General features: G+C 50.7%; 1 protein-coding gene across 2 annotated transcripts in view; it reads right to left on the reverse strand.

Moving 5' to 3' along the window:
• Positions 1-25,793, reverse strand: part of LOC146808641 (uncharacterized) — a 109,190-nt gene that overhangs the window by 64,845 nt on the left and 18,552 nt on the right. Inside the window, exons 2-4 of one of the 2 annotated variants that reach the window (XM_085623675.1) lie at positions 15,163-15,316; positions 13,506-13,710; positions 7,946-8,077 (exon numbers count right to left, since the gene is read on the reverse strand). In XM_085623675.1, the coding sequence (XP_085479801.1) occupies positions 7,946-8,077; positions 13,506-13,710; positions 15,163-15,266 (441 nt within the window). In that variant the 5' untranslated portion in view covers positions 15,267-15,316. The remainder of the gene's footprint in view (positions 1-7,945; positions 8,078-13,505; positions 13,711-15,162; positions 15,317-25,793) is intronic. The other variant, XM_085623676.1, reaches the window with a different exon arrangement.

A 25,793-nucleotide genomic window follows, 5' to 3' on the forward strand; every position in this document is an offset into this window, starting at 1 on the left:
GAGAACGAAGCGTCAAGAGCTCTTCCCCCGCCAGGTGCCGATCGCCTCCAGCAGCCCCCAGGCGCTGGCTCCACCCCCTGCTGGGTGTCTGGACACCTTCATCCCGGACCCTCCGACCTCCAAGTGCGAGGGTCCGGACATCAAAGGGCACCAGCCCTATAACTAAGACAGCTCCGGAGCAGGAAGGCAGTTGTATCCTGGAGTCGAGAGACACCGAGTGAACTCAACCCTGACGGTCTACTGGCGCTGCCGTAGCCCGCTCTTGTGAACCATCGTCCTGCCTGCTGGCGCTGCCGCGGCCTTCTGCAACCTTCATCTTCCTGGGACCTGCTGGCGCTGCCGCGGCCCGTTGTACCGACCATCCTCACCGGGACCTGCTGGCGCTGCCGCGGCCCTCTGCAACCTTCATCTTCCTGGGACCTGCTGGCGCTGCCGCGGCCCGTTGTACCGACCATCCTCACCGGGACCTGCTGGCGCTGCCGCGGCCCTCTGCAACCTTCATCTTCCTGGGACCTGCTGGCGCTGCCGCGGCCCGTTGTAACGACCATCCTCCCCGGGACCTGCTGGCGCTGCCGCGGCCCTCTGCAGCCTTCATCTTCCTGGGACCTGCTGGCGCTGCCGCGGCCCGTTGTATCGACCATCCGCACCGGGACCTGCTGGCGCTGCCGCGGCCCATACCACCTAACCACCAAGCTCGAGGATTGTGAGCTCATCACCATCTCATCCGAATTACCTGATTGGTAAATAGACTGTCCCGCTACCCCCTTCCCTACCTTACGAGACTCTAATCGAGGGGACCCCTGAGTCCAGACCTCCTTGTACCCTTTTACCGTACCTTAAATAAGTGTCGATAAAGATCACTGAACCTTATCCGTATGTGATATCTGTCTGTGGGGGGGAAGTTACTTGTCTGTACGATCGCTGGAGACGGCTCTCCCCGGAGACCTCTCCTCCTGACCCCGGCCGACCCTCCCGGTCCGTCTACCTTTTCTAACATTGGTGGCCAGCGGCGCGATCCGAATCAACGCGTAATCGTACAGAGAGAAGCTCGCCCCACGACAAAGCACGATGTCGACCAAAGATAGCAACTCCACCGAGAAGTTCCAAATGGAGAAACTAGAGGAGTACAACCACCGCGAACTGAGACAATTTTGCATAGAACTTGGCATTGCTACCACTGGCCTGAGTACCAAGGATGACCTAAAGCACGCCCTTGAGTCGTGGACAGAAACGGGGGTCGCAAGACCCTCCGACCAAAACAGCGTCACACCAGAGGGGAACGCCACGACTCCCGAGGAACGGGGAACGGGCCGATCACCGGAGGAGATACGAGAAAGAGACAGAGTCAGACTGCACGAATTAGAGATGGCACGACTCAAGATGGATGGGGAGCTCAAGTTAGCTGAACAGAAACTCAACCTCGAGCAGATGCGGATTCGAGAGGAGCGAGAAGAAAAACAGAGACAGAGAGAGCTGGAAGAGAAAAAGATAACGCTCGAGCACGAGCGCCAATTGGCAGAGATAGAACTGCGCAAACAGCATAAGGACTTGGGGGTGCCTGAAAGACCACACACCCCGGGACCAACTGAGAAAAAAGTTCACATCCCCAAGGATGTGGTCCGCGAGTATGTCCGAGAAGACGACATACAACAATGGTTTAAGGCCTATGAGTTCGCAATGACCTCCCACCGGATCGACCGGAGTGATTGGGGAGCCGGACTTTGGGGGAGATTTATCAACGAGGGTCGCGATGCCCTGCTGCAGCTCCCCGATCACCAAATGTCGTCCTACGACCACATGAAGGCTGCCCTCCTCACCCGCTACGGCCTCACGCCCGAGATGTACCGCCAGAGGTTCAGGGATTGCACCCGGATCCCAGGTACCACTTGGGTGGAATACGTGAACTATTTCAGCCGGGCCTTCGAGGGTTGGATCAAGGGAAGTCAGGTCACCACCTACGAACAGCTCTTCAACCTCATGGTATGGGAACACCTGTCAAACAACTGCTTCGTCGAGCTCCGGCAGCATCTACTCGACAGTAAGCTGACTGACCCCCGGCAGCTCGCCGCCGAAGCTGACCGGTGGGAGAGCACCCGAGTGGGCCGGAAAGGGCCACACGACCAGAACAGAAGCAACCAAGGCCAGCACCGTCCTCGGGGAGGAGGAGGAGGCCAGGGGCGGGGGAGAGACGCCTTGCCAGCAACAACCGTGGCCAGCACCCCGCCGCCGACCGGCCGGGGCAACCCCCCGTTGCGGCCTGGGTACCGAGCCAACGTCACGTGCCACAGATGCCAGCGACTAGGCCACTACGCCAACGATCCGAACTGCCCGCTGAACCAAACGCCCAAACCCCGCCAGGTAGCTGCCGCTGCCCTGGGGGAGGAGCAGTCGTTGGAGGGTCCCGAGGAGTGTGAGCCGGACCAGCAAGGGTGGGAACCGGCCGCCATGGTCCTGGCATGCTTAGGGGGAAGAGACATGGTTCCGCGGGCTCCCCTACCCGCCAACACCAGGAAATACGGTCAGTGGGTGACCATTAATGGACAGAGAGCTGAGGCCTTGCGCGACACCGGCGCCAGCGTGACGGCCGTCCGCTGTCACCTGGTGAAGCCCGAGCAGATCTTGCCGAACATTCTCTGCCCCGTCCGCTCGGCAGATAACTCTGAAAGCATGTGCAAGATGGCCTGCGTCCCGTTTGAATGGGGAGGGGTCTCCGGCCTACTGAAAGTGACGGTCCGGGACGATGCCCCCGTGGACTGCCTCCTGGGGAATGACCTCGAGAGTTCCCCGTGGGCCACCGTCGAGAGAAGAGAGCACTTGGGGATGCTGGGCCTCCCGGACTGGGCCTGCATAACCACCCGATCCATGGCCGGCCGGGCCGCCCCCCGATCAGAAGAAACCGAATGGCCGGCACCTCCGCCCCCGGTTGCCCCCGTAGAGGACAACGGCGAGGCCGACCTCCCAGACCCGGCCCCCGAAGAAAACGCGCAACCCCAGGACCTTCCGGATCTGGCTCAGTGGCGGCAAGAAGGGGGGCCCACCCAAGAACAGTTCCGCCAGGAGCAAAAGACCTGTCCCTCCCTCGAGGGGCTTCGCCAACAAGCCAGCACCCAAGCCGCCGGGGACACCCCCGGAACCCACTGGGTCTACTGGGATAACGACCTGCTCTACAGCGAGCAAAGAATCGCCGAGCTGGGGGCCAGTCGAGTTCTGGTGGTACCGCTCCGCTTCCGAGACTTTCTACTCAACCTAGCCCACGATGTCCCCCTGGCTGGGCACCTGGGCCAAGATAAAACGTACAGTCGACTGGTGACCCACTTTTTCTGGCCAAAAATGAGGAATGACGTCCTGAACCACTGCCGATCGTGCCCCACATGCCAAGCAAGCGGGAAGAGTGGCCGGAAGCTTAAGGCTCCTCTACAACCCTTCCCGGTGGTCACCACCCCGTTCGAGAGGGTGGGGATAGACATTGTGGGGCCGCTGGACCCTCGCACGGCACAAGGACACAGGTTCATCTTGGTACTAGTGGACCATGCCACCCGCTATCCCGAGGCGGTGCCCCTACGGACCGTGACCGCTCCAGTGGTTGGCCGGGCCCTGATGGGGATCTTCTCCCGGGTAGGCTTCCCCCGAGAAGTCGTCAGCGACCGAGGTACGAACTTCATATCGAAGTACATGAAGTCCCTCTGGCAACAATGCGGGGTCACATACAGATTCACGACCCCCTATCACCCCCAAGGAAACGGACTAGTGGAGCGGTTCAACCGCACTCTCAAAGGGATGATTGGGGGATTGGAAGAGCCTCTCCGTCGCCAGTGGGATGTACTGCTCCCGTGCCTCCTCTTCGCCTACCGAGAAGTACCCCAGAAGTCCCTCGGCTTTAGCCCCTTTGAACTCCTATACGGACACCCTGTGCGAGGGCCCCTCAGCCTCGTGAAGGAGGGCTGGGAGTTGGCCCCCCTAACGACCCCTCCAGACGTCTTCAAATACCTCCTGGCCCTACGAAACCAGACCCGGCGCTTCAGGGAGATGGCCAAGGCGAACCTCGAGGCCAGTCAGGGGGACATGAAAAGGTGGTATGATCACAATGCCTCCTCCGTTGAGTTCGAGCCTGGGCAGCAAGTATGGGTGATGTCCCCCACCGAACCATGTGCCCTGCAAGACAAGTGGACGGGGCCCTTCAAAGTGGTCGAGCGTAAAAGCCCCGTCACTTACCTCATCGACATGGGGTCCACCCGGAACCCCCTGCGGGTCCTCCACACCAACCGGCTCAAACCACACTTTGTGCGCTCAGAACTAAGCCTCCTGATGGCGACCGACAGTGGTACAGAAGAAGACTCCGAGCCCCTCCCGGATCTCTTAAAGACTCAGGAGAAGGACGGCTCCGTGGATGGGGTCCGGCTCTCCGACGCCCTCACTTCGGAGCAACGCCAGGACTGCCGGGACCTCCTGCTGCAGTTCGCTGCCCTGTTCTCACTCACCCCCGGGGTCACCCCTTGGTGTTTGCACGACGTAGACACCGGGGACAGTCCCCCTGTCCGGCACCGGGCCTACCGCGTACCAGATCGGGTACGGACCTGCATACAGGAGGAAGTGGCCAAGATGCTCACGATCGGGGTCATCGAGCCCTCGGACAGTCCCTGGGCCAGTCCGGTTGTATTAGTTCCCAAGGCCGCTGCCCCCGGCACCGCCCCTGAACTGAGATTCTGCGTCGACTACCGGGGCTTGAACGCTGTCACCCGGACCGACGCTCATCCCATCCCCCGAGCAGACGAGCTGATCGACCGGCTGGGGGCCGCCCGCTACCTTAGTATCTTCGACCTGACGGCGGGCTACTGGCAGATCGGCCTCACACCCAGGGCTCAGGAACGGTCAGCCTTCTCCACCCCCGATGGCCACTATCAATTTAAGGTCATGCCCTTTGGCATGAAGAATGCCCCCGCCACATTCCAACGTCTTGTGAACCAGGTCTTGGCAGGGCTCGAAGAATTCAGCGCTGCCTACCTGGACGATATCGCTGTATACAGCCGCCACTGGTCCGACCACCTCCGTCACCTCCAAGAGGTCCTCCAAGCCCTCCAGCGGGCCGGCCTCACCATTAAAGCCGGCAAGTGCCAAATTGGCCAAGGGTCTGTGACCTACCTGGGGCACCAAGTGGGAAGCGGGCTGGTGGCCCCACTACAACTTAAGATTGCTGCCATCCAGTCCTGGCAGCCCCCCGTCACCCAGACCGAGGTCCGAGCCTTCTTAGGGCTCACCGGCTACTACCGGCGGTTCGTGAAGGACTACGGCAGCATCGTGGGGCCCCTCACGGGACTCACATCCAAGAATCAACCGAAGCGGGTCCACTGGACTCCTGATTGTCAAGCGGCCTTCGAAGAGCTGAAGGCCGCCCTGTGCACCGCCCCGGTGCTCCAGGCCCCCGATTACAGTCGGGAATTTGTAGTACAGACCGACGCCTCCGACCACGGCATCGGGGCCGTCCTCTCTCAGCTGAACCCCGAAGGTCATGACCAGCCGGTGGCCTTCATCAGTCGACGTCTCCTGGCCCGAGAACAGCGTTGGAGCACAATCGAGAGGGAGGCATTTGCAGTAGTGTGGGCCCTCAAAAAGCTCCGGCCCTATCTCTTCGGTACCCACTTCCGGGTACAAACCGACCATCGACCCCTGCAATGGCTGATGCAGATGCGGGGGGAGAACCCAAAACTCTTGCGCTGGTCCATTTCCCTGCAGGGAATGGACTTCACTGTGGAGCACCGGCCAGGCCAAGACCACGCCAACGCGGACGGCCTGTCCCGCTTTTTCCGCCTCGACGAAGAGAGTCCCCAAGGAGATGGGTGACTCTCCCCGCCTTCAGCTGGGGGGGACGCATGTTGGACAGGCCACACAGAGGGCTGGCTCCCCCCCCGCACGACAGGGCCCGAGCTCCGGCCCACCCAGCATACCCCCGTGACAAGCCCCTGTACTCCGTCTCCCGACGGACCCTCTGCCCTCGGACCCCTACTCATCACGGGGTCCAGCCCCACCGGCTTCCCCGGCCAGGTCAAGCCGCCATCTTGGGCCCTGCACCACGCGGCCGCGTGGCCTCACCTCGACCCTAACCCCGGGCCTGGCCGGCCCCGACATCCCGGCACCACCATCCACCCAGGAGGTGAGCGGACCACTTGGCAGGTCAATGGGAGAACGAAGCGTCAAGAGCTCTTCCCCCGCCAGGTGCCGATCGCCTCCAGCAGCCCCCAGGCGCTGGCTCCACCCCCTGCTGGGTGTCTGGACACCTTCATCCCGGACCCTCCGACCTCCAAGTGCGAGGGTCCGGACATCAAAGGGCACCAGCCCTATAACTAAGACAGCTCCGGAGCAGGAAGGCAGTTGTATCCTGGAGTCGAGAGACACCGAGTGAACTCAACCCTGACGGTCTACTGGCGCTGCCGTAGCCCGCTCTTGTGAACCATCGTCCTGCCTGCTGGCGCTGCCGCGGCCTTCTGCAACCTTCATCTTCCTGGGACCTGCTGGCGCTGCCGCGGCCCGTTGTACCGACCATCCTCACCGGGACCTGCTGGCGCTGCCGCGGCCCTCTGCAACCTTCATCTTCCTGGGACCTGCTGGCGCTGCCGCGGCCCGTTGTACCGACCATCCTCACCGGGACCTGCTGGCGCTGCCGCGGCCCTCTGCAACCTTCATCTTCCTGGGACCTGCTGGCGCTGCCGCGGCCCGTTGTAACGACCATCCTCCCCGGGACCTGCTGGCGCTGCCGCGGCCCTCTGCAGCCTTCATCTTCCTGGGACCTGCTGGCGCTGCCGCGGCCCGTTGTATCGACCATCCGCACCGGGACCTGCTGGCGCTGCCGCGGCCCATACCACCTAACCACCAAGCTCGAGGATTGTGAGCTCATCACCATCTCATCCGAATTACCTGATTGGTAAATAGACTGTCCCGCTACCCCCTTCCCTACCTTACGAGACTCTAATCGAGGGGACCCCTGAGTCCAGACCTCCTTGTACCCTTTTACCGTACCTTAAATAAGTGTCGATAAAGATCACTGAACCTTATCCGTATGTGATATCTGTCTGTGGGGGGGAAGTTACTTGTCTGTACGATCGCTGGAGACGGCTCTCCCCGGAGACCTCTCCTCCTGACCCCGGCCGACCCTCCCGGTCCGTCTACCTTTTCTAACAATACACAGAGCGGTTTGTGCTGCAGCTCACATTCTGCCGGCAAAATGTTGCAACTTCACCCGCTTCCAAGTGTGAAGGAGAAGCAACAACTGCGACTGAGAAGGAGGGGGTGGTGGGTTGGGGGAAGCAACAGAAATGCAGGTTTTTGCAAAAGAAATAGGAACGGAACCTAAGCGGCAAGCACTCGGACAGAGGGCTTAAACACAATCAAAGGGCGGCGGGAGTTGGAGGTAAAGAAAAAACAGATGGGGGTCGAAGACAGAAAAGAAGCAACAGGGAGGGAAAAGGAGAGAGTGAAAACAATTCAAAAAGGAGCAGTGGAGGGACACAAGTACGAATGACGGATATGAGAGCAAAGCGGAAGCGGATAAATGGTAAGCCTGTGGGCGGGCTGTAGCCACTAACTGTGAACAACATGCCTTGAAGTGACAGCGCATGCACGGTCTAGCTGAGGCCTAAATCGGACCTGCTTGTGGGTAAAGCTTTAAATTGCAATTGGAATCATTTAATAAAAAAAAAACACTAAAAGCATTGCTTGTAGATGGGCATCAGTTTAAATGTACTTTCTGAAACAAAATGTTGATCTTTAAGAAAATAAGTGGATCCTACGTCCCATGCAAGTTTGGATACATAACCCACCACCCTTCCCTGTGATTGTGAATGTTCGTCAACATCCTATAACGAGGAAGAGGAGATGTGCAAGTATCCAGCCTCATTCTCTGTAAACGTCAACTAAAACCAGGAAGCAGCATGATGAAACCAACAAACCATACCTTGTCAAGGGCCTCCTTAATGTCGCTTATGGATTGGGACATTTCCTCCACGGTGGTCAGCGAAAAGTCACCCTGGGATTCTGAATCCTCACTGTGAGCATTAGCGGCATGATCGTGTTTGATCACACGTCTCTACGTCAAACAAAGAGGAGGAAGACAGAAATACAGAATGATTTCAGCAAGAGTAACACGATCTGCAACTCCCCAGATAAGCAGCCCGTGCTGTAGGGTGTACGCAAGCCTCTACTGTTGTGTCGTGTAATGCTGGGCTGGTGGAACAAACCAATGCGATGGGACACCCCATTCGGGGACGCTGCGCGCCTTATGAATGTCTCATAATTATTATTATGCACCCCATGGCTTATGCCACACATGGCCTCAGGTTTTTAATGCATTTTAGATTTTGTATATTTATTTTATTTGGGGTTTTGTGAAGTGCTACTGACTAACCACCCTAGAAGGAGACTAACCACCCTAGAATGAGCTCAAAGGGCTATAACACACCTTCAATTCATTTTTTCCTTTTAAAATAGAATTTAATGTTTTTTTTTATTTAAACAGTTTGGTTCAACATCTTCAATTCATTGAATTTCATTAAAAAAAAAAAATGTAAACCTAGTTTACTTGAAACAAAGAAAAACGGAGCTAGTGGAGTTTCATTTACATCCGCTGCAGTTATTATTGAGACCACTATCTCATAGGAAAAGCTACTAATTTGACCCTTTTTGACGAATCTGCAAATCATTTTAATAAAACAAAACAAAAAAAACGTACAACCAAGACTGATCCTGAAAGGGTTTGTGCAGACTGGTCAAGAGGGAGAGTTACAGCTAAGGACTCAGAATATTTTCATTCACAAAACTCAAGCCATTTTGAACATACCTTCATGGTAAACTGCTGGAGAGAATCGTGCCAAACGAGGCATGAAGGTAGGGAGCAGTCTTGCTTGAAGTCTTTTTTACGTCTCAGCTGCCAAACAGCTCAAGCCGTCTGGCTGCAAAAGGCCCGCTGTGACCTTACAGCGGGATTACACCCACGCCTGGCTTTATTGCACGCATTCCCTGGTTTCTTATTCAATGGCTTATCTTCCTCTTCTTGTGTTTGTCCCTCCCCTTGAGCATAGCCTCCTTACAAACCTTTTGATTGGCTGACTTGTATCTTTCCGCTGCTCGCGTTTGTTGAGCTCCTTTCATGCTTTTCATTTAGCATTCCATTGCAGTGCATGTATTTTTCTAGCTCTCTCACTTGTGTGCTGATTTACTCCCCTCAAATCCGCGCCCCCACACTGCGCACAGCAAACAGGATATTTCTACTCAGGTATTCCTGAACAAAAGACTTCAAGAGATTGCTTTAGCTCCTACATTCCACGCATCATGTGAACGCACATACTTTCGCACACAAAGGCTTATGGTGCGGGTGGGGGGGTCTGAGAGGACCATATAACTGCACTCAATCAACTGGGGTCTGATGCATAATGTGTACTTCGCGTGACCCTTCTACCAAAATGGCTGAATTGTGTGGAAAGTAAATTATCCCTTGGCAACTGTTTCCTTTTACATTTGGACACTCCTTTATTCTTTGTAAATTCTTCTTAGAGTTCCCCCCCCCCTTCACCACCCCGAGTAAAAGGAATTTGAAAAAGAAACAATGACATTTATAAAGATTAAAACAATGCACATTTTAGAGATACCATAGAATGTGTTTGGTTTTCCACTACTATTTTTTTCCCCTTTTTTTTTTTTTTTTTAATCAAACAAAACTTAACAAATATTAGCAAACCTAACGGCTCAGTACTTCATTAAAAAGTTATGTCCTACTGGTTTTGCTGGTACCTATTTGGGTCTGCTTAAACAGTTTCAGAATTAGGGTGACCATCTCCAGTCAGTGGGAGCAGGCCCTAACGCTTCGGTGTAGAGGTCGACTGGCACCAGCTACTTCTGTGGTGGAACAGAGGGAGATAAGAGGTCCACAAGCAACAGCGTAGACTCCCCACTTCAAAGATAGGAGACTTTGGGCAGAGCTTTCTGCCCCAAATGATGCTATTGGTGACTCACTTCCTGGCCAGCTGACCTGTGGGGAACTAGTGGCTCCGGTACGATCTGTCAACATCTTCCACATGGGTTCATTCTGGCAGGTGCAGTTCTGCTTCTCGAGCTAGCTCCTAAACTCTCCTGCTTCTCGAGCTAGCTCCTAAACTCTCCTGCTTCTCGAGCTAGCTCCTAAACTCTCCTGCTTCTCGAGCTAGCTCCTAAACTCTCCTGCTTCTCGAGCTAGCTCCTAAACTCTCCTGCTTCTCGAGCTAGTTCCTAAACTCTCCTGCTTCTCGAGCTAGCTCCTAAACTCTCCTGCTTCTCGAGCTAGCTCCTAAACTCTCCTGCTTCTCGAGCTAGCTCCTAAACTCTCCTGCTTCTCGAGCTAGCTCCTAAACTCTCCTGCTTCTCGAGCTAGCTCCTAAACTCTCCTGCTTCTCGAGCTAGCTCCTAAACTCTCCTGCTTCTCGAGCTAGCTCCTAAACTCTCCTGCTTCTCGAGCTAGTTCCTAAACTCTCCTGCTTCTCGAGCTAGCTCCTAAACTCTCCTGCTTCTCAAGCTAGCTCCTAAACTCTCCTGCTTCTCGAGCTAGCTCCTAAACTCTCCTGCTTCTCGAGCTAGCTCCTAAACTCTCCTGCTTCTCAAGCTAGCTCCTAAACTCTCCTGCTTCTCAAGCTAGCTCCTAAACTCTCCTGCTTCTCAAGCTAGATCCTAAACTCTCCTGCTTCTCAAGCTAGCTCCTAAACTCTACTGCTTCTCAAGCTAGCTCCTAAACTCTCCGGCTCTCCACCAGTCCAGGCAACTAGGAAACTCTACAGACCTTGTTGAATGTACCTTCTGGCAGGAGAGAAGTCTGTGCCTCTAGCTTGCTCTCCTACACTTGTGTGCACATCTCCTTGTTCACCTTTTAGCTTCCTTTGTAGGTCTTATGTTTATCTGAGCTATTGAAGTGTTTACTAATGTAACGTTTTTTTCTAAAGTAGACTACTGATAGGACACTGATGCGATCAAGACTTATTTTATGCACCAAATCGAATCTATGTTTAGAACCCCCTCCAACTTCTGGAATAAACCTGGACTGCCCGCCTTTGATGGAGTCCACTGCTAAATTAGTAATCTGTGGCGCTTTACAGGATTTCTTTCCCTAACAGATACTACAGGCCTCAGCCTATGAAGGATCCTGGCACTTGTAAGGAAGGACCGTCTCCGCTTTCCTCACTACAGCGTCTGTGCTGCCGCTTTCCTTCTAGGCGATGCCAGCGATGCTCCGCTGCGGTCTAGAGGACGCAACCCTCCTCCATCGTTTGCTCTGGTTCAGGCTGTCGGCTTCCAAAATGGAAATTGCAGGCCTGTACCACTCGTACATGGCACGCGATCAATCCTCGCACATATAGAGCACACGGGATGTCTGCATTCAGGATTCTGGGTTCATTGTGAGCAGCAGAACCGCAGATGAATGTGTCGGTTAGTGTGAATTAATGTCTCACAGGAAAAAGCCTATTACTATAACCAACCATGGCTCGCTGTCCCCAGCATGCTCCAGGCATGAAACCGGCGACAGACTGTAGCCCTCCGTCACGGCGAGGGTTTGCTCAGTGCGCCCCTCTGGATTAAGGACAAGGTCCAGAACCGATCATTGTCAAAGACCGGACCAAGATCAATGGCAGCACACACTGTGAATGAACAAAATAAATAAAAAAATAGGATCCCAGGGGCAGTGGACATTACTGTCCATCATGCAGGGGACACTCCTGACTTTTTTACACAGAGTCCGTCATCATAAGAACCTTTTCCATGTTCTCTTCTTCGGTCAGCACAGCTCAAGGCTGCAGGACATACGGACCCTCGGGGTTCTGAAAGGGTTGAAAACTCAATGCCAGCAGGTGCTAGCAGAGGGACTCACAGAAGGGTAGACTGTATGACTGCTAGGGCCCAATGCCAGCAGGTGCTAGCAGAGGGACCCACAGAAGGGTAGACTGTATGACTGCTAGGGCCCAATGCCAGCAGGTGCTAGCAGAGGGACTCACAGAAGGGTAGACTGTATGACTGCTAGGGCTCAATGCCAGCAGGTGCTAGCAGAGGGACCCACAGAAGGGTAGACTGTATGACTGCTAGGGCCCAATGCCAGCAGGTGCAAGCGCAGGCACTCGTAGAAGGGTACACTGTATGACTGCTAGGGCCCAATGCCAGCAGGTGCTAGCGGAGGGGCCCACAGAAGGGTAGACTGTATGACTGCTAGGGCCCAATGCCAGCAGGTGCTAGCGGAGGGACCCACAGAAGGGTAGACTGTATGACTGCTAGGGCCCAATGCCAGCAGGTGCTAACGGAGGGACCCACAGAAGGGTAGACTGTATGACTGCTAGGGCCCAATGCCAGCAGGTGCTAGCAGAGGGACCCACAGAAGGGTAGACTGTATGACTGCTAGGGCCCAATGCAACCAGGTGCAAGCGCAGGCACTCGTAGAAGGGTAGACTGTACGACTGCAAGTGCCCCTGGAAGAGAGGAACACAGACTAATGTTTCTGGACCTCGAAAGAGGTGGAGGGAAGGGGTAGGAAAGCTCAACCCTTAGTTGAAGGCCCAGTCCTTACGTATGTTGAAGGGAACGCGTGCTCTTTGGCTGTGCTAGGCATCTTATGAAGAAAAATCATGTATGAGGTTGGAGAAGAATCAGTGTGGGTGGCATTTTGTAGCCCGACAAACTATGTGAACTGATGTACGGTACTGCAGAGGGAGATTTCCGCTCTTGCTCAGTCTGTAAATGTACAAAAAAAATTTAATAAAACACTTGTGGTTGCTCTGTCCTTCATGGGAGAGAAATACCCTAAAATCATGTGGAGGAGTTGTACGCGAGCAAAGTTTTCATCGAGACTGTGTCCCTGTGGCCTACTGTTGTACAGCTTTAGATATTCAAATGTCTTAATAGAAGAACTGCTAGGTGAGCAATGTGGACACACCATATTCCTTGTATCCACTGAACGTACAGAGTGGCTTGGATGAGAAGTGTGTTATTGCCAGTCTTACCATCCCTTGTGGCAGGCTCACACGACCCAGTAAGGAGTCTGAGAACTGAGAAACAGACAGGCACCACAGACACCTCTACGCTAAGACGGGAGAAACAAAGCTAGGGCAAAAAGTAAAAGCCACAGACCGTAAAAAAAAATTTTTTTAAAAGACACACCTGGAAAAAGCCTCTCTGTCAATGGGAATAGGCCACCTGTGAAAATGACTGGTAAGAACCCTGGCTGTAGGAAGCGACCAAAGGAGCGCTGTGCACATGCGTAAGCGAGGGCCATAACATGCAGCTGTTCTTTTTAAATTGTAACGCTAATCTTCCGGTCTAAAGAATATTTAAAACTCTGACAGACATTAGCATATTTGTGACTGAGACCGGGACCGACATGAATTTAGCGCAGGAACAACCCTCTTAGCCTATCTACTGGTGACAGTGCGGAGATGTCCCTTTGGGGCCAAGTCGGAGGGCTTGATCAAGTACCCATTAACATCACATTTGTCACAGACAGGACTGACCTTCAGGCGTTTCCGCAGAGTGAATAGTGTTGGAACAGCCCCCTTCCGTATGCGTACAGCAGGCCCCGTCCGGTCCATGCATTCTTCAGTGAAGTGTGCCGAGCACAGCCTGCTGAACCGAGAGGGTTTCCAGGGAATGCCACCAGGACCCTTCCGATGCAGTGCCAGGGTCCACTGCTCTCGCCACTCAGGGTCCTTCGGGAATCTGAGAGAAAGACAGAGCAACAGTATGAATCCTCATGAGGGATAATAAGCAGGCTGAGATCACAGCATGTTAGTGAAGACGAAACTGCTCGGCCTTCTCCCATCTGAACGAAAATACATGGAGGCCAGGAAAATGTAAGAAGTTTTTGTGCCTTGCCTGTTGGGAGTAGCGCAAGATCCTACGGCACAGCACGAATCCATGTCTGGGATCACCTACTTTAAGTGAATCACTTGGCAACACAAAAGTGGAGGATGCAAAGGCTTGAAACAGTCTGGACTGCTGTCAGTAAGTCCGTGCACATCCCAGTCTGTCAATTTTAGGCAGTCGGTGCCATTAGAGGAAGGGAGCAGTCATAAGCCAATCATTGACCTCTTTCTATAATGTCACAGTGCACGACCAATGGAACTTAATGCAATTTGCAGTAACTGCCAGCGCCGAATCGCCATAAGGGAGAAGGTATGTCCAGACTTGGGTCCCATAATTCTGTCTCTCTGGGCTCAAGCAGCCGGTCGCTGATGAAGCCCAATAAGGCCGGGTAAATCTGGGGCTGTTTGAGTTCCTATTCAGAGGGGCAACTGGCCCGCACTTTAGGCTGAATGGTCCCTGCTGGGGAGGTGTCAAACAAGCTTCGTACATGACTGGTGCTCATCTTTGATGGCATAAAGACCAAGAAATGCATTCAAGGAATGGGTTAGAGAAATTACAAGTGGTTAAGATTCATTCAAGCATCGCCATCCATCATTTTATTTTCTCCGATTGTAGCATCAAAGGTCACATCACAGCCCTGCTACAGGCACCAAGACCAGTGCCTTGAATGCAGGGTGAAGCCCATAACCAGCAACAACACATTTCAGGTGATAGGACACCTCTAGAGGTCTCCAAGGCACAGCTAAGGCTACTGATGCCAATGTGTCCAGATGCAAATGTGACCATGAATGTCAAAATTCCACACCGGTCACAGCAGACAATGCTACAGGGAACAAGGGCACACCCATGGCGATAGATCCTGAAACGTCAGAGCTGGAATACCAGACCCACATCCTGAGAGCTCAGAGGTGCCGCACAGGACCTACATCTTGGGATTTCACATGTAAAGCCCAACTCTATATCCAAAGAATTCAAAGCAAATACACCAGTCACCCACATCCTGGAATCTAAAAGGCACAGCCCCAGACCAACACCCTGAGCTCACAAATGCAGTATAAGGCACTTGTCTTGAGTGCTCACAAGCGCAGCCGGGGCCTACATCCAGAGATTTCACAATTGTAGCACTGGCACCATCCAGCCACATCCTGACAGTTCACAAGTGCTGCACTGGACCCACAGACTGAGCTAATGGTCAATCACCAGACTGACATCTCATGCCACGTTCTAGCTACAGCACCAACTCTAGATTTCATGAACCAATGGTTCACACCCACTGTGCTGCAGAGAAGAACTTAATAAACTCACGGGTGCAATGTGACGAGTCTGCCCTGTTCATCCACCGCTGACGAGTTACTCTCATTCTTGCAGTTCACAGCAACGCAGCACGTAGGCATCCCTCCGCAGTGCATCAGCGGTCACATCACTGAGGATAAACCGAGGCACCACAGCTGTCACAGCACTGAGGATAAAAAGGAAACGGTTTCACACTACATTCAACAATAGAATACAATACAGCAAGTATTTGTTGCATGAAGAAACATATCACTGGCAAAGCGGTACGCACTACGCCTGTGTGTGTTCATGAGGCATCATTTACATAGACTTGTGTAGGGTCCATACACTGATGTGCATCTATGCAGTACCACACAAAAAAACTCAAGCACCCCGTATCGAATGCTGCATAACACATAACTGAATAGCACAGAACAAGGCAATTTACTGGACAGAACGCCGCACCTTACTGTACATTTGTCAGACCCCCGTTCAAAGACATGCCGAGCAGACAGGTACTACTTGGTCATAACCAAGGTCATTGTGGCCGTTTCCCTCTGGTTCATGAGGTCTGGGCTACTGTGGTTCTGCAATCTGGGCCAGGTACTCCCTTGATGCATTGGACTCTTGGGGTAGCAAGGGTGAGCGGTCACAGGCTTCTTAGTGAGGTATAGTGAGGGGGGAAGAGGTCAGAACTCAACTCAATCAACAGCCGCACAACATGTTGTCCAGTCCAGAGCTTGTTAGTTTATAATAATTTAAAACCAGCATTGGCATAGCCAATAGGTCTCGCTTTTGGGACCTTATCAGTATTTAGTTATGCAGCACAATATCCTTGGTGCAACAACATCCAGTGTTGCATGGCTAAACACTTATATAAAGTCCCAAAAGCGAGACCTATTGGCTATACACTAAAATGGCAATATATACCATCAGAAGTTACAGCACTTGGATGCCAGTGTTTCCATCAGCTAATACTAATGACTTAAGAAGACAGGAACAACTATAGAATACTTATTAGCCCCCAAAGGCTCCATAGTTGGACTTACAAACAGGCAGTTTATTGCTATCACACTTTTACATGATTTTGCTGGAGTGTTCACAGTTTTGAATAATGCATGTTTTATTTAACGGTAGTGCCTGTCGATAAACCAAATTGCTCTATTATCCAAGGCAGCCTTCGCCAGCGAGGAAAGGATTTGCTGAAGTCAAAATCATATGTGAACCTAATTGTAAATAGGCGTCGAATCCCATGCACTGATCAGATAGTTGGAGCAAGGTTAAACAATTATGGAGCAGCAATGTGACCACTCCGATAAGTTCAACTCATAATGGGATCATCTGACGCAGGAGCAGGCATGAAAGGCATATTGAGGAGCTGCAGCTACTGAACTGTAACTGGGGCTGTTGGACAGGCCACATGAAGGGCTTGCTCCCTCCCCGCATGACAAGGCCCAAGCCCCGGACTCCCAGGTGTTACCCACAAGGGCAACCCGCACCCCGTCTCCCAACGGAACTCCTGCCCCCGGACATCCATGTATCATGGGGCCGAACCACTACCGGCTCCCCCGGCCGGATCAGCCGCCATCTTGGACACTGCGCCACGAGGCCGCGTGGCCTCAGCCCGACCCTAACCCTGGGCCTGGCCCGGCCCCGACATCCCGGCACCACCATCCACCCAGGAGGTGAACGGACCACTTGGCAGGTCAATGGGAGAAAGAAGTGTCGATGGCTCTCCCCCGCCAGGTGCCGATCGCCCTCCAGCTCCCCCAGGCGCTGGCTCCACCCCCTGCTGGGTGTCTGGACTCCCTCATCCCGGACCCCCCGACCTCCAAGTGCGAGGGTCCGGACATCAAAGGGCGCCAGACCTATAACTAGGGCAGCTCCAGAGCAGGAAGGCAGTTGTATCCTGGAGTCGAGAGACACCGAGAGAACTCAGCCTTGACGGACTACTGGCGCTGCCGTAGCTCTGCCTTGTGAAATACCGTCCTGCCTGCTGGCGCTGCCGCGGCCTTCTGCATCATCCATCCTCGTCGGGACCTGCTGGCGCTGCCGCGGACCGTTGTAACGACCACCTTCATCGGGACCTGCTGGCGCTGCCGCGGACCGTGTAACGACCACCTTCATCGGGACCTGCAGGCGCTGCCGCGGACCGTGTAACGACCACCTTCACCGGGACCTGCTGGCGCTGCCGCGGCCCGTCCAAGCTAGAACATCGAGCTCGAGGATTGTGAGCTATCCACCATACCATCTCAGCTACCAGATTGGTGGCCAGACTGTCCCGCTACCCCCTTTTCCCAAACCAAGAGACTAGAATCGAGGGGACCCCTGAGTCCAGACCTCCTTGTACCATTTCATCGTACCTTAAGAAATCACCTATAAAGAACGTTAAATCCTATCCTTGTGTGGTGTATATCTGTGGGGGGGAAGTTGCTCACCTCTACGATCGCTGGAGTCGGCTCTCCCCGGAGACCTCTCCCCTTGTCCTCGGCCGACCCTCCCGGTCCGTCTAACAGGGGCATACGTCACAGCTTAATATGAATTTCACAATATTCTTTTCAGAAACATAACTGGACAATCTGATCATCGCTAGGTTCGCTGCATCACTCAGATAAGAGATTCAACCTATTTCATGAGGTATGACTTGGTGTTAGTAACAGGAAGTTAACACGCAGTGCCTTGAGGTCCTGGACCTTGGAAGATGGAAGCGCATCGACGTTTGAGACTATCAAGAAAGCGAGGCATGGTCATTTGGGGAACGCCTGAGTGACATGGACGAGGGCACCACGCAAACACCGCCTTAAAGCGCGGCCAAAGCGGACTGCGCAAGTGAATTCGCAGCGTGTGATGAAGGCCCCCCGGGCTCAGAAAAAAAATCCCCCAAAAAAACAGGAAGCGTATCACCGTTTCAGACCATTGAGAAAGTGAGGCTTGGCCATTGGAGAGGGGGGGGGGGGGGGGGCGAGGAACACCTGAGTGACATGGATGAGGGCACTGTGCCAAAGCCACCTTATTGAGGTCGCAATAAAAGCTGCGTTATCAGAAGCAAGAGCGCGCACTAAAGGAAACAAAGATGGCGTTGGCATGTCCAAATGAGCCGCACTAAAATTGGACAAGGCGGTAACCAAAAAGCACGATTGCCAATTAAGTGCCAGCGTTTAACAAACGCTGACGCAAGCCAATTAAAAACAAGGGCGTGGCTTAAAGTCCCCTTCTGAATCTGTATTGACTCCAAAAGCCCTCGCAGAGCGAGAAGCACGCATACGCTGCAACGCCAGACGGGACCTAAAAATGACAATATAATGAAGTAATGCGATCACAAAATGTGCCTAATTATGCCACACGATTTACCTTTTCTTGCTGCATAATATAGTCAACACTGCCACATAATTTGGTCCTCCCCTGCTACATAATACCAGTGGCCCAGGTTAGTGATTATTTCCAAGTGTACATTGATGGAGTAACATACCAGGGAGTACCTCGAAGACTTCCAGATTTGTATTAGAAGTTATTAATATTAGTTGACGCTACCAAATGTAACAGCCAGTTCAACACAAATGTCGCATGAAGAAAGTATACTGGTGGAGAGAAGAAAATGATAGCACATTCATTTTAAAACATGAGCCAGATCTGGTGGGCTCAGTGCACCAATACATCCATAGTGGAGAGCTGTAATTGGCCCCATTGTAGCAGGGTAAAATCTATGAATTCACTTATTTTTCATGCTTCCAAGGTCAATAAAATGAGTACCCTTGAGACGGGTACCACTAATAGACTGTCAATGGCGCAAAGAAACAGGTTACTGGACGGTTAAGAAAAATCAACAATCATTTGCAATGCAATAGGTCTCGCATTTATGAGAGTTTGAACTATTGGCATTGTAAATGACAATACCTTTTATTTGTGTGTTGTTTTTAAAAACAGATAAATAAAAAAGCATTGTCATTTACACTGCTAATGTGAAACCTATTGCATAGCCAATGTGTGCTATAAAAATAAAAAAGCTTTGTAAATGCATCGGTCTCGCATTCGTTTGAGCTATTGGCATTGTAAATGGCGATGTCTTTTAAATATGTGTAATGGGATGTCTAAATGTGATGTGTAGTGGAATTATGTGGGGTGGGGTGGATCAGTTAGTTGTGCAATTGTGTGGATTAGTATTGGAATTCTGTTGCATGGTGTGCTGCAGAAATATGTGGATAGTAATTATGTGGTATTGAGTCTACTGGAATTATGTGGAGCGCGATTGTGTGTTAAGGAGTAATTATGCGGAATGGTATTTTGTGGAGTGATATGTAGTGGAGTGTAATTATGTGGTGTGCTGTTGAATTTTGTAGCTCGATGTGGAATTATGTGGTGTGGATTGGAGGTATGTGGTGTCATGTAATTGTGTTGAGTTGCATTATGTGGTTTGGCGTGGAATTATGGTGTGTGGAATGGATATGTATGGAGTTGAATAGTGTGGCATGGAACAGTGTGGTGTGTGAAATTATGATGAGTGGAATTATGCGACATGGTGTAGAGTGTATGTATGTGGATTGTTAGTCGGTATAGAGTGGATTTATGTGGAGTGGATTTATGTGGTATTGAGTAATGTGTAATTAGGTGGAGTTGAATTATGTGGATTGTAATTGTGTGGTGTGGAATTGTGTTGTGCTGAACCGAGAGGTGTTGTGTTGAATTATGTGCACCATATCTCACTGAGCAAGCTTCCACCATAAATAAAACCGACTGCATGTCGACAGCAGATGTGCGGGCCTGCCTCGCAAGCAGGAGAGGCGCAGCATTGGCACTTTACAGCCGCCTCCTAATAGGAACAGGAGCAGGGTAAGCATCGGTGCCAGCTTCTCTCACACAAGCGTTACCAACATCAAGCAGAGCAAGCTTTCTTCTCACTGAAAACAGCACAGGCAGCACCAAGCATAACCAGACTCCCACAAACACAACAGGCACAACAGCACACGCTTCCCTCCCACACTGGGCATGTAGAGCACAGACAGAAGCTTGGGAAGGTTTTCTTGCATAGATGACGCACATTAGAAGAGTACTGTAGCTTCAGACAGATGCCAAACAAGTACAGCACAAGCTTACTACAGTACAGATGTGGCACAAATGCGACAAAAGACAGGCCAGCGGGTAGAAGAGCAAGCTTCGCTCAAATACTCAACACTACATCATGCACCCGCAGTTTACTTTACCCCTGCGCTGCGTAGACTAGACGTACACAGGCTAGAATTTAAACTAAAGTCTACTCTGATACTATGTAACCCATTACATAACCTTACACAGCCTCACCAAGGTAGAAACCGCAAAACACAAAAGGACGTATACTTCATGCTCTCCAGTTTACCTTCCAGGTGCACAGTGAGCAAGGTGAGCTTGCAAGCAAAGAATGGACTATAGCTCAGAAAATGGTTACAAATTACATAATAAATCTCTGAAGCGACCAAAAGGCATTCATTACTGTGGAGTACTTGAGGGTACCCGTCGAATACTGCTAAGAGAATTAGCAAAGATGGTCGGGCTGGCAGTCGCCGAAGAAGCACTAAAAGGTAACCAACACCGCAAAACATTTTGAAACAAGGCCCTTGTTAAACATGGTCTGCGGAACGGTGAAAGGAAGATGATGTTTTATCGAAATACAGACAGAAGAAACTGCCGAAACCAGCAAGGAAAAGGGAACTGTAATTGCTGAATTAAAAAGTATTGTAGTCTGTCAAATTTAAAATTACGAGTGACGCTGCAGATTATTAACGCTGGACAAGAAGATATGCAATGAAAATAACTAGTTGGCTTTGCTTGGCAAGTTAAACTACAAGTACCGTTTGGCAATGTGGAAAGATTCTTCTTTATTTAGAATAAATTAAAAAATATATATGAAACTTAGCAAAGTCGTTTCACCCCCGGGTAGCACTAGCAGTTCCTATTAACACCTCTAGTCCAGACATAATACCTCTTCCAATGACATATACATTTACCAAAACAACCAAACCCAAGATGTACAGAATACAAATTAATGTATTTTGCTACACACCGTAAAGAGCAGAGAACAGTTATCCACCGATGAAGTCAGTTTTCCCATTTAAACCAAAATAAAAACACGCTCAAGCAATGCAAACGGGTCTGCCTCTGCTGGAACGCTCCTCCTGCTAGTACTACCAACAAGTGGGTGGACATTTGGTGGGAGTAGGGTAAGTTATGAGCAGAGTTTAATGATACATTTATCATCAAGACCATCTGGCAAACAGGAAACATGCATGTAGCATCCCATATATACCTGGTGGTCATTGGGCATGGGACAAACTCAAGAGATGTGGCATCTTACCCTCAGGAAGAGACCATCATTAGAAAGACCATCAAAATGTCTTGAAATAAACATTAGAAGATCAACTGCTTGCTGGGACTGTCTGCAGTAAAAGAGATACGAGGCCATCCAATGGCACTATTGTCGGAGGCAGCAAGTAACACTTGACACTATTAGTCAGGACTTCTCTCATTACATTTTGAATTTTTGAATCACACTCTCACATTTCAAATAAGTAAAGTACTTTTTCACGTATTGTACACTCATGTATAGGTCTAGTTTAGTTTAAATCAATTGGGATCTAAACCAAAAAAAAGAGAATTGTGATGCCCTAAGTTGGAGAGGGGGAGTGAGGGTGAAGCCTGAGAAGGGTAAGAGTGAGACTTAATTGTGAATTATGGAGCCATCTGATCAGTGGGAACTTCAGCGTGGCAGGGACTTTGAAAGTTACAGCTAAGGCAGCTGTCGTAGGAAGCAGAGCAGAGAAAGTGTCCCTTTAAGTGCACTGTTTCATTCATAAATGACTAAACATGCTCCTGAACTAGAATGTGTCTTGAAGTCATCTATTTAGGTCCTTCTAGATGCTATATTTTCCCACAGGGAATAAAGTTTACAGACATGATCAATATATTTGTAGTTTATGGAGGATTGGTGAGAGCGTCCCCAAATCACCACCAGACTAGAAGCAAGGGCCCGGCCCTCAAAGCCACTAAAGTATTTCAGCTGAGAACTATGAAACAAGACTCCAGCGGCAAGGCGGGCAGAAGGCGGCTCATCCGTGCAAGCAGCAGTGAGTTTCCCTATTCAATGTATGGGCCCTGTGCATGGTAGTTTGTATCTTCACAAACAAATTGGACAAAGTTAAGACATGTTTACTGTGAGGGTAGATTCTTGCCATGAAATGTGGGTAAAGAGTATGCATGACTGCAGTACACGCGAACGCTTATTTCCCTGTTGTGGGAATAGGAAACACTGGTCCAGTGTCTACAGGCGCAGATATATACAGGAACAAGTTACAATACTGAGCATCTTAGAGGTGCTAACTTAAATGTTACTGTTTAGCAATGGGATGAGACCCTGATTGAATATTTACCTACAGTGGAAGTACACAGTCCTTTTACAAGTGCATGCGGTACAAGTATGCTCATATGTAAGCGAGAACTACGCCAAACACTGGATACTGTCAAGTGTGAAAGGAAACGTAAAACGTATACAGAGCCTGGGTACGCAGTCCTCGGTCTGATATAGAGGCAAAAGCTATGGTAGGCCTCTCAACACGCGTTTTGCCTGCTGTATAAGACGTGCTCATGTTCATGAAGATGGTTTCAATGCTGGTAGGAGCTGGGGAGTTTGTTCTGTACGCGAGCTTAAAAACCCAATAGGGATCACACCTGAACACTTAGGAGGAAATGGAGGGCAGTGACTTCACAGTATTTTAAGACATAAGAAAAAATTGAGAAGTTTGAAATGAAAAAAAAGGATTAAGTTTAAAATCGTCAAGAGGTCATATTACAATGTATGAAAATAGTGGGCTTTAGAGTGGTAGGGGTAAGCGCAAGGACCCGGCCTGCAAGTGTTCGGCGTGATGTGCGTTTCAAGAATTTCAAGTACTTTATTCTGAGGGTAGCACAGTCCAATGATGGAAGTGCTGCTGTAGACTGTTCTAGGAGTAGCAAATGTTCAAGAACAGACTATGCGATGTGTGCAAGAGGTAGGTTGTTGTATAAGCTGCCCATCACGCCTGTGTAGTCAAATGTTAATAAAAAACGACATAAGAGTTGTACTGAAGTAGAGTAACGAATACGTGCGAGTGCCAAACGTGTCGCACAGAAGTACACCAGGGAAAGCATTTTTTTTATTTTACTGAGAGATGGTTTCTCAGCACGTGGTTATACTGATAAGGGTGGAGCATGATATGCCTATGTACCAGGGGCTCTCACTAGTCAAGTATGTGCATTTAGGGCATGCTGTGTGGTTGTACAGGAAGGGAAGTGCAATGCCCTGGCTGAGTAGGTGTTACTTTTGGTGTGGCTTGTATTTTACGCTTATTATTTCAGTGCTGCTTGTGCAAGTCTGTCTCCCTACTATGATGATATACCAACTCAGTAAAACAGAATACCAAAATGTTCCTTTTTGATTGGCTGCGAGTACCTCTGGAAAGCCATAGGCAGTACTTGACACAAGCCTCGTTCTAGACACAAAACAACACATCACACAAAGAAATGCCCACAACTATTTCTGAAGATCGGAGATCTAATGATAAACTAGAGCGCCGGCACTCCTCACAGAATAAACCAGCACAGGGAGATGTACAGCTTTGTGTAAAATCTTTGTACTTCGCAGTTGAGAAGAAGTACTCACTGCATTTTAGATAAACTCACGCTTTCAAACCAACAGCCTCCCAACCAGCTCGGCCAATCTTATGCAAGCCCCTGAGATCTCAACACACAAAGACATTTTTAACTTTGCACGCAAAAACCACCAGATCAACTGGAAGGGGCACAAGAACATCCTCACACAGGATTATTCAAAACCCACGGTGGACACCAGGAAAGGCTTTTTAGCCCTAAGCCAAGTCCTCAGGAACAAAAACATTCAATTCTCGTTTGTAGCTCACGCAAACTTCAAAATAACAGACAGGGGGAAAAGCCACTTCTTTACAGACCCAAAAGACCTAAACTGCTACATAGACGGCCCAACAACCCAAACCATGTACACCTCACAACAGGGCTCAGCGAAGAGAGGCCCCTCGCCAGAACCAATCACCGGCGGGGCAGGCTCCTGAAAGGTACAGAAAGGACAAGAGTCGTCAATGCAACACAACATTTCTACCTCAATGATGCCAGACCCTACCTCATGAACAATGCTTGGCTGCAACGACAAAAAGTCTAAGGGAGACACTAACCAACCAACCCACCTAAACGCGAAAAAAGAGCGGATGATGGATGCGGACAAAAAGACGACTCAGGAACGACAATGTATCCTTTTACTTTGAATACCTCGAGCATAACACTGAGCATAGAAATGTCAGAGCTAATGTACAGAACAACAGTGAAGTTTTACAAAACGGATCAACACGACATCTCTCCGGGAAGCGAAGAGGTGATCCTGTTGTCGCACCGCCCACAGATGAGTGAAGGGGGGGAGAGCACCGGTATTTCTCATATATCTAGCCTGCCTATTTTCTCCCGTTTTCCTCCTTCCACATCTTGTATATCACTGCACACGTCAATTACCTCATCAGGCAGACCGAGCCAAAATGTAGAGGGCACACACAAAGATCTAAGGGTACAGAGAAAAGCATAGAAACCTGAGTGTTGGGCACATAGAACCACCGCACCACAATACACTAGATCGCTAACAACAAAATCCTCACCCTAGCCGCGGACCTTAACATAACACCCTTCAACGTCAAGGGCCTAAACCACCCCATCAAACGCAGGAAGATAATGAACTTCCCAGCAAAGACCAAAAGCGACATAGTACTACTACAAGAAACGAAATTAGGAGAGGAAGATGCCAAACTACTTCGAGCCAACTGGATAGCCCAACTTGCGTGCTTACCAGCAGACAAAAAGACTACGAGTTCCTGACCCTAGTATCCAAGAGGTCGAGGATCTCGATAGACTCCCACGACAAGAAGGACAGACTTCTTATAACAAATCTCTCAAGACGGGAGTAGCAATTACACGTGGCTAACATATACGGCGCTAACAAAGACGACCCTACATTCTGGGCGGAAGTGTCTGACACTTTATACAATCTACCGCAGGACGCACTTACAATTGTAGCAGGGGACTTTAACATCCCACTAGACCACGTGCTAGACAGTCCTCTTGCCAATACCACCCCACTGGATCTCACGCTGCACTTCAAAACATTGCACCAAATTCAATCTCAAAGATGCATGGAGACTACAACACCTGGACACTAGAGACTACACCTTGTACTCTAACCCACATAACTCGTACAAAAGGATAGATCAAGATCGCACCAAGACTAGTCTCGGACCACTCAGCCATTAGCCTAAAACTAAGCGGCTGTCACAGCGAGGCGATCCCAAGAAGATGGCGCTTTAACAATGAAACTATCTCGGACCCAGGTAATAAAAAAAAAGAAATTGAAGAAGCCATAGCGGAATACCTAACCCATAATGATTCGCCAGAGACTAGCGTTAGCACAGTGTGGGAGGCCTTAAAAGCAACGATCAGAGGTAAATTAATTGGAATTAAGGCAAGGACAAACAAAAAGATGAACCTGAGAATAAACCAACTCGAGAAAGAGATAAAAAAAAAAAAAACTAGAACTCGAACACATAAAGGACACAAATGACAACACACGCCTGACCACGCTAACACAG

This window comes from Triturus cristatus, chromosome 8 (assembly GCF_964204655.1).
Source record: "Triturus cristatus chromosome 8, aTriCri1.1, whole genome shotgun sequence".
Taxonomy (NCBI): Eukaryota; Metazoa; Chordata; class Amphibia; order Caudata; family Salamandridae; genus Triturus; species Triturus cristatus.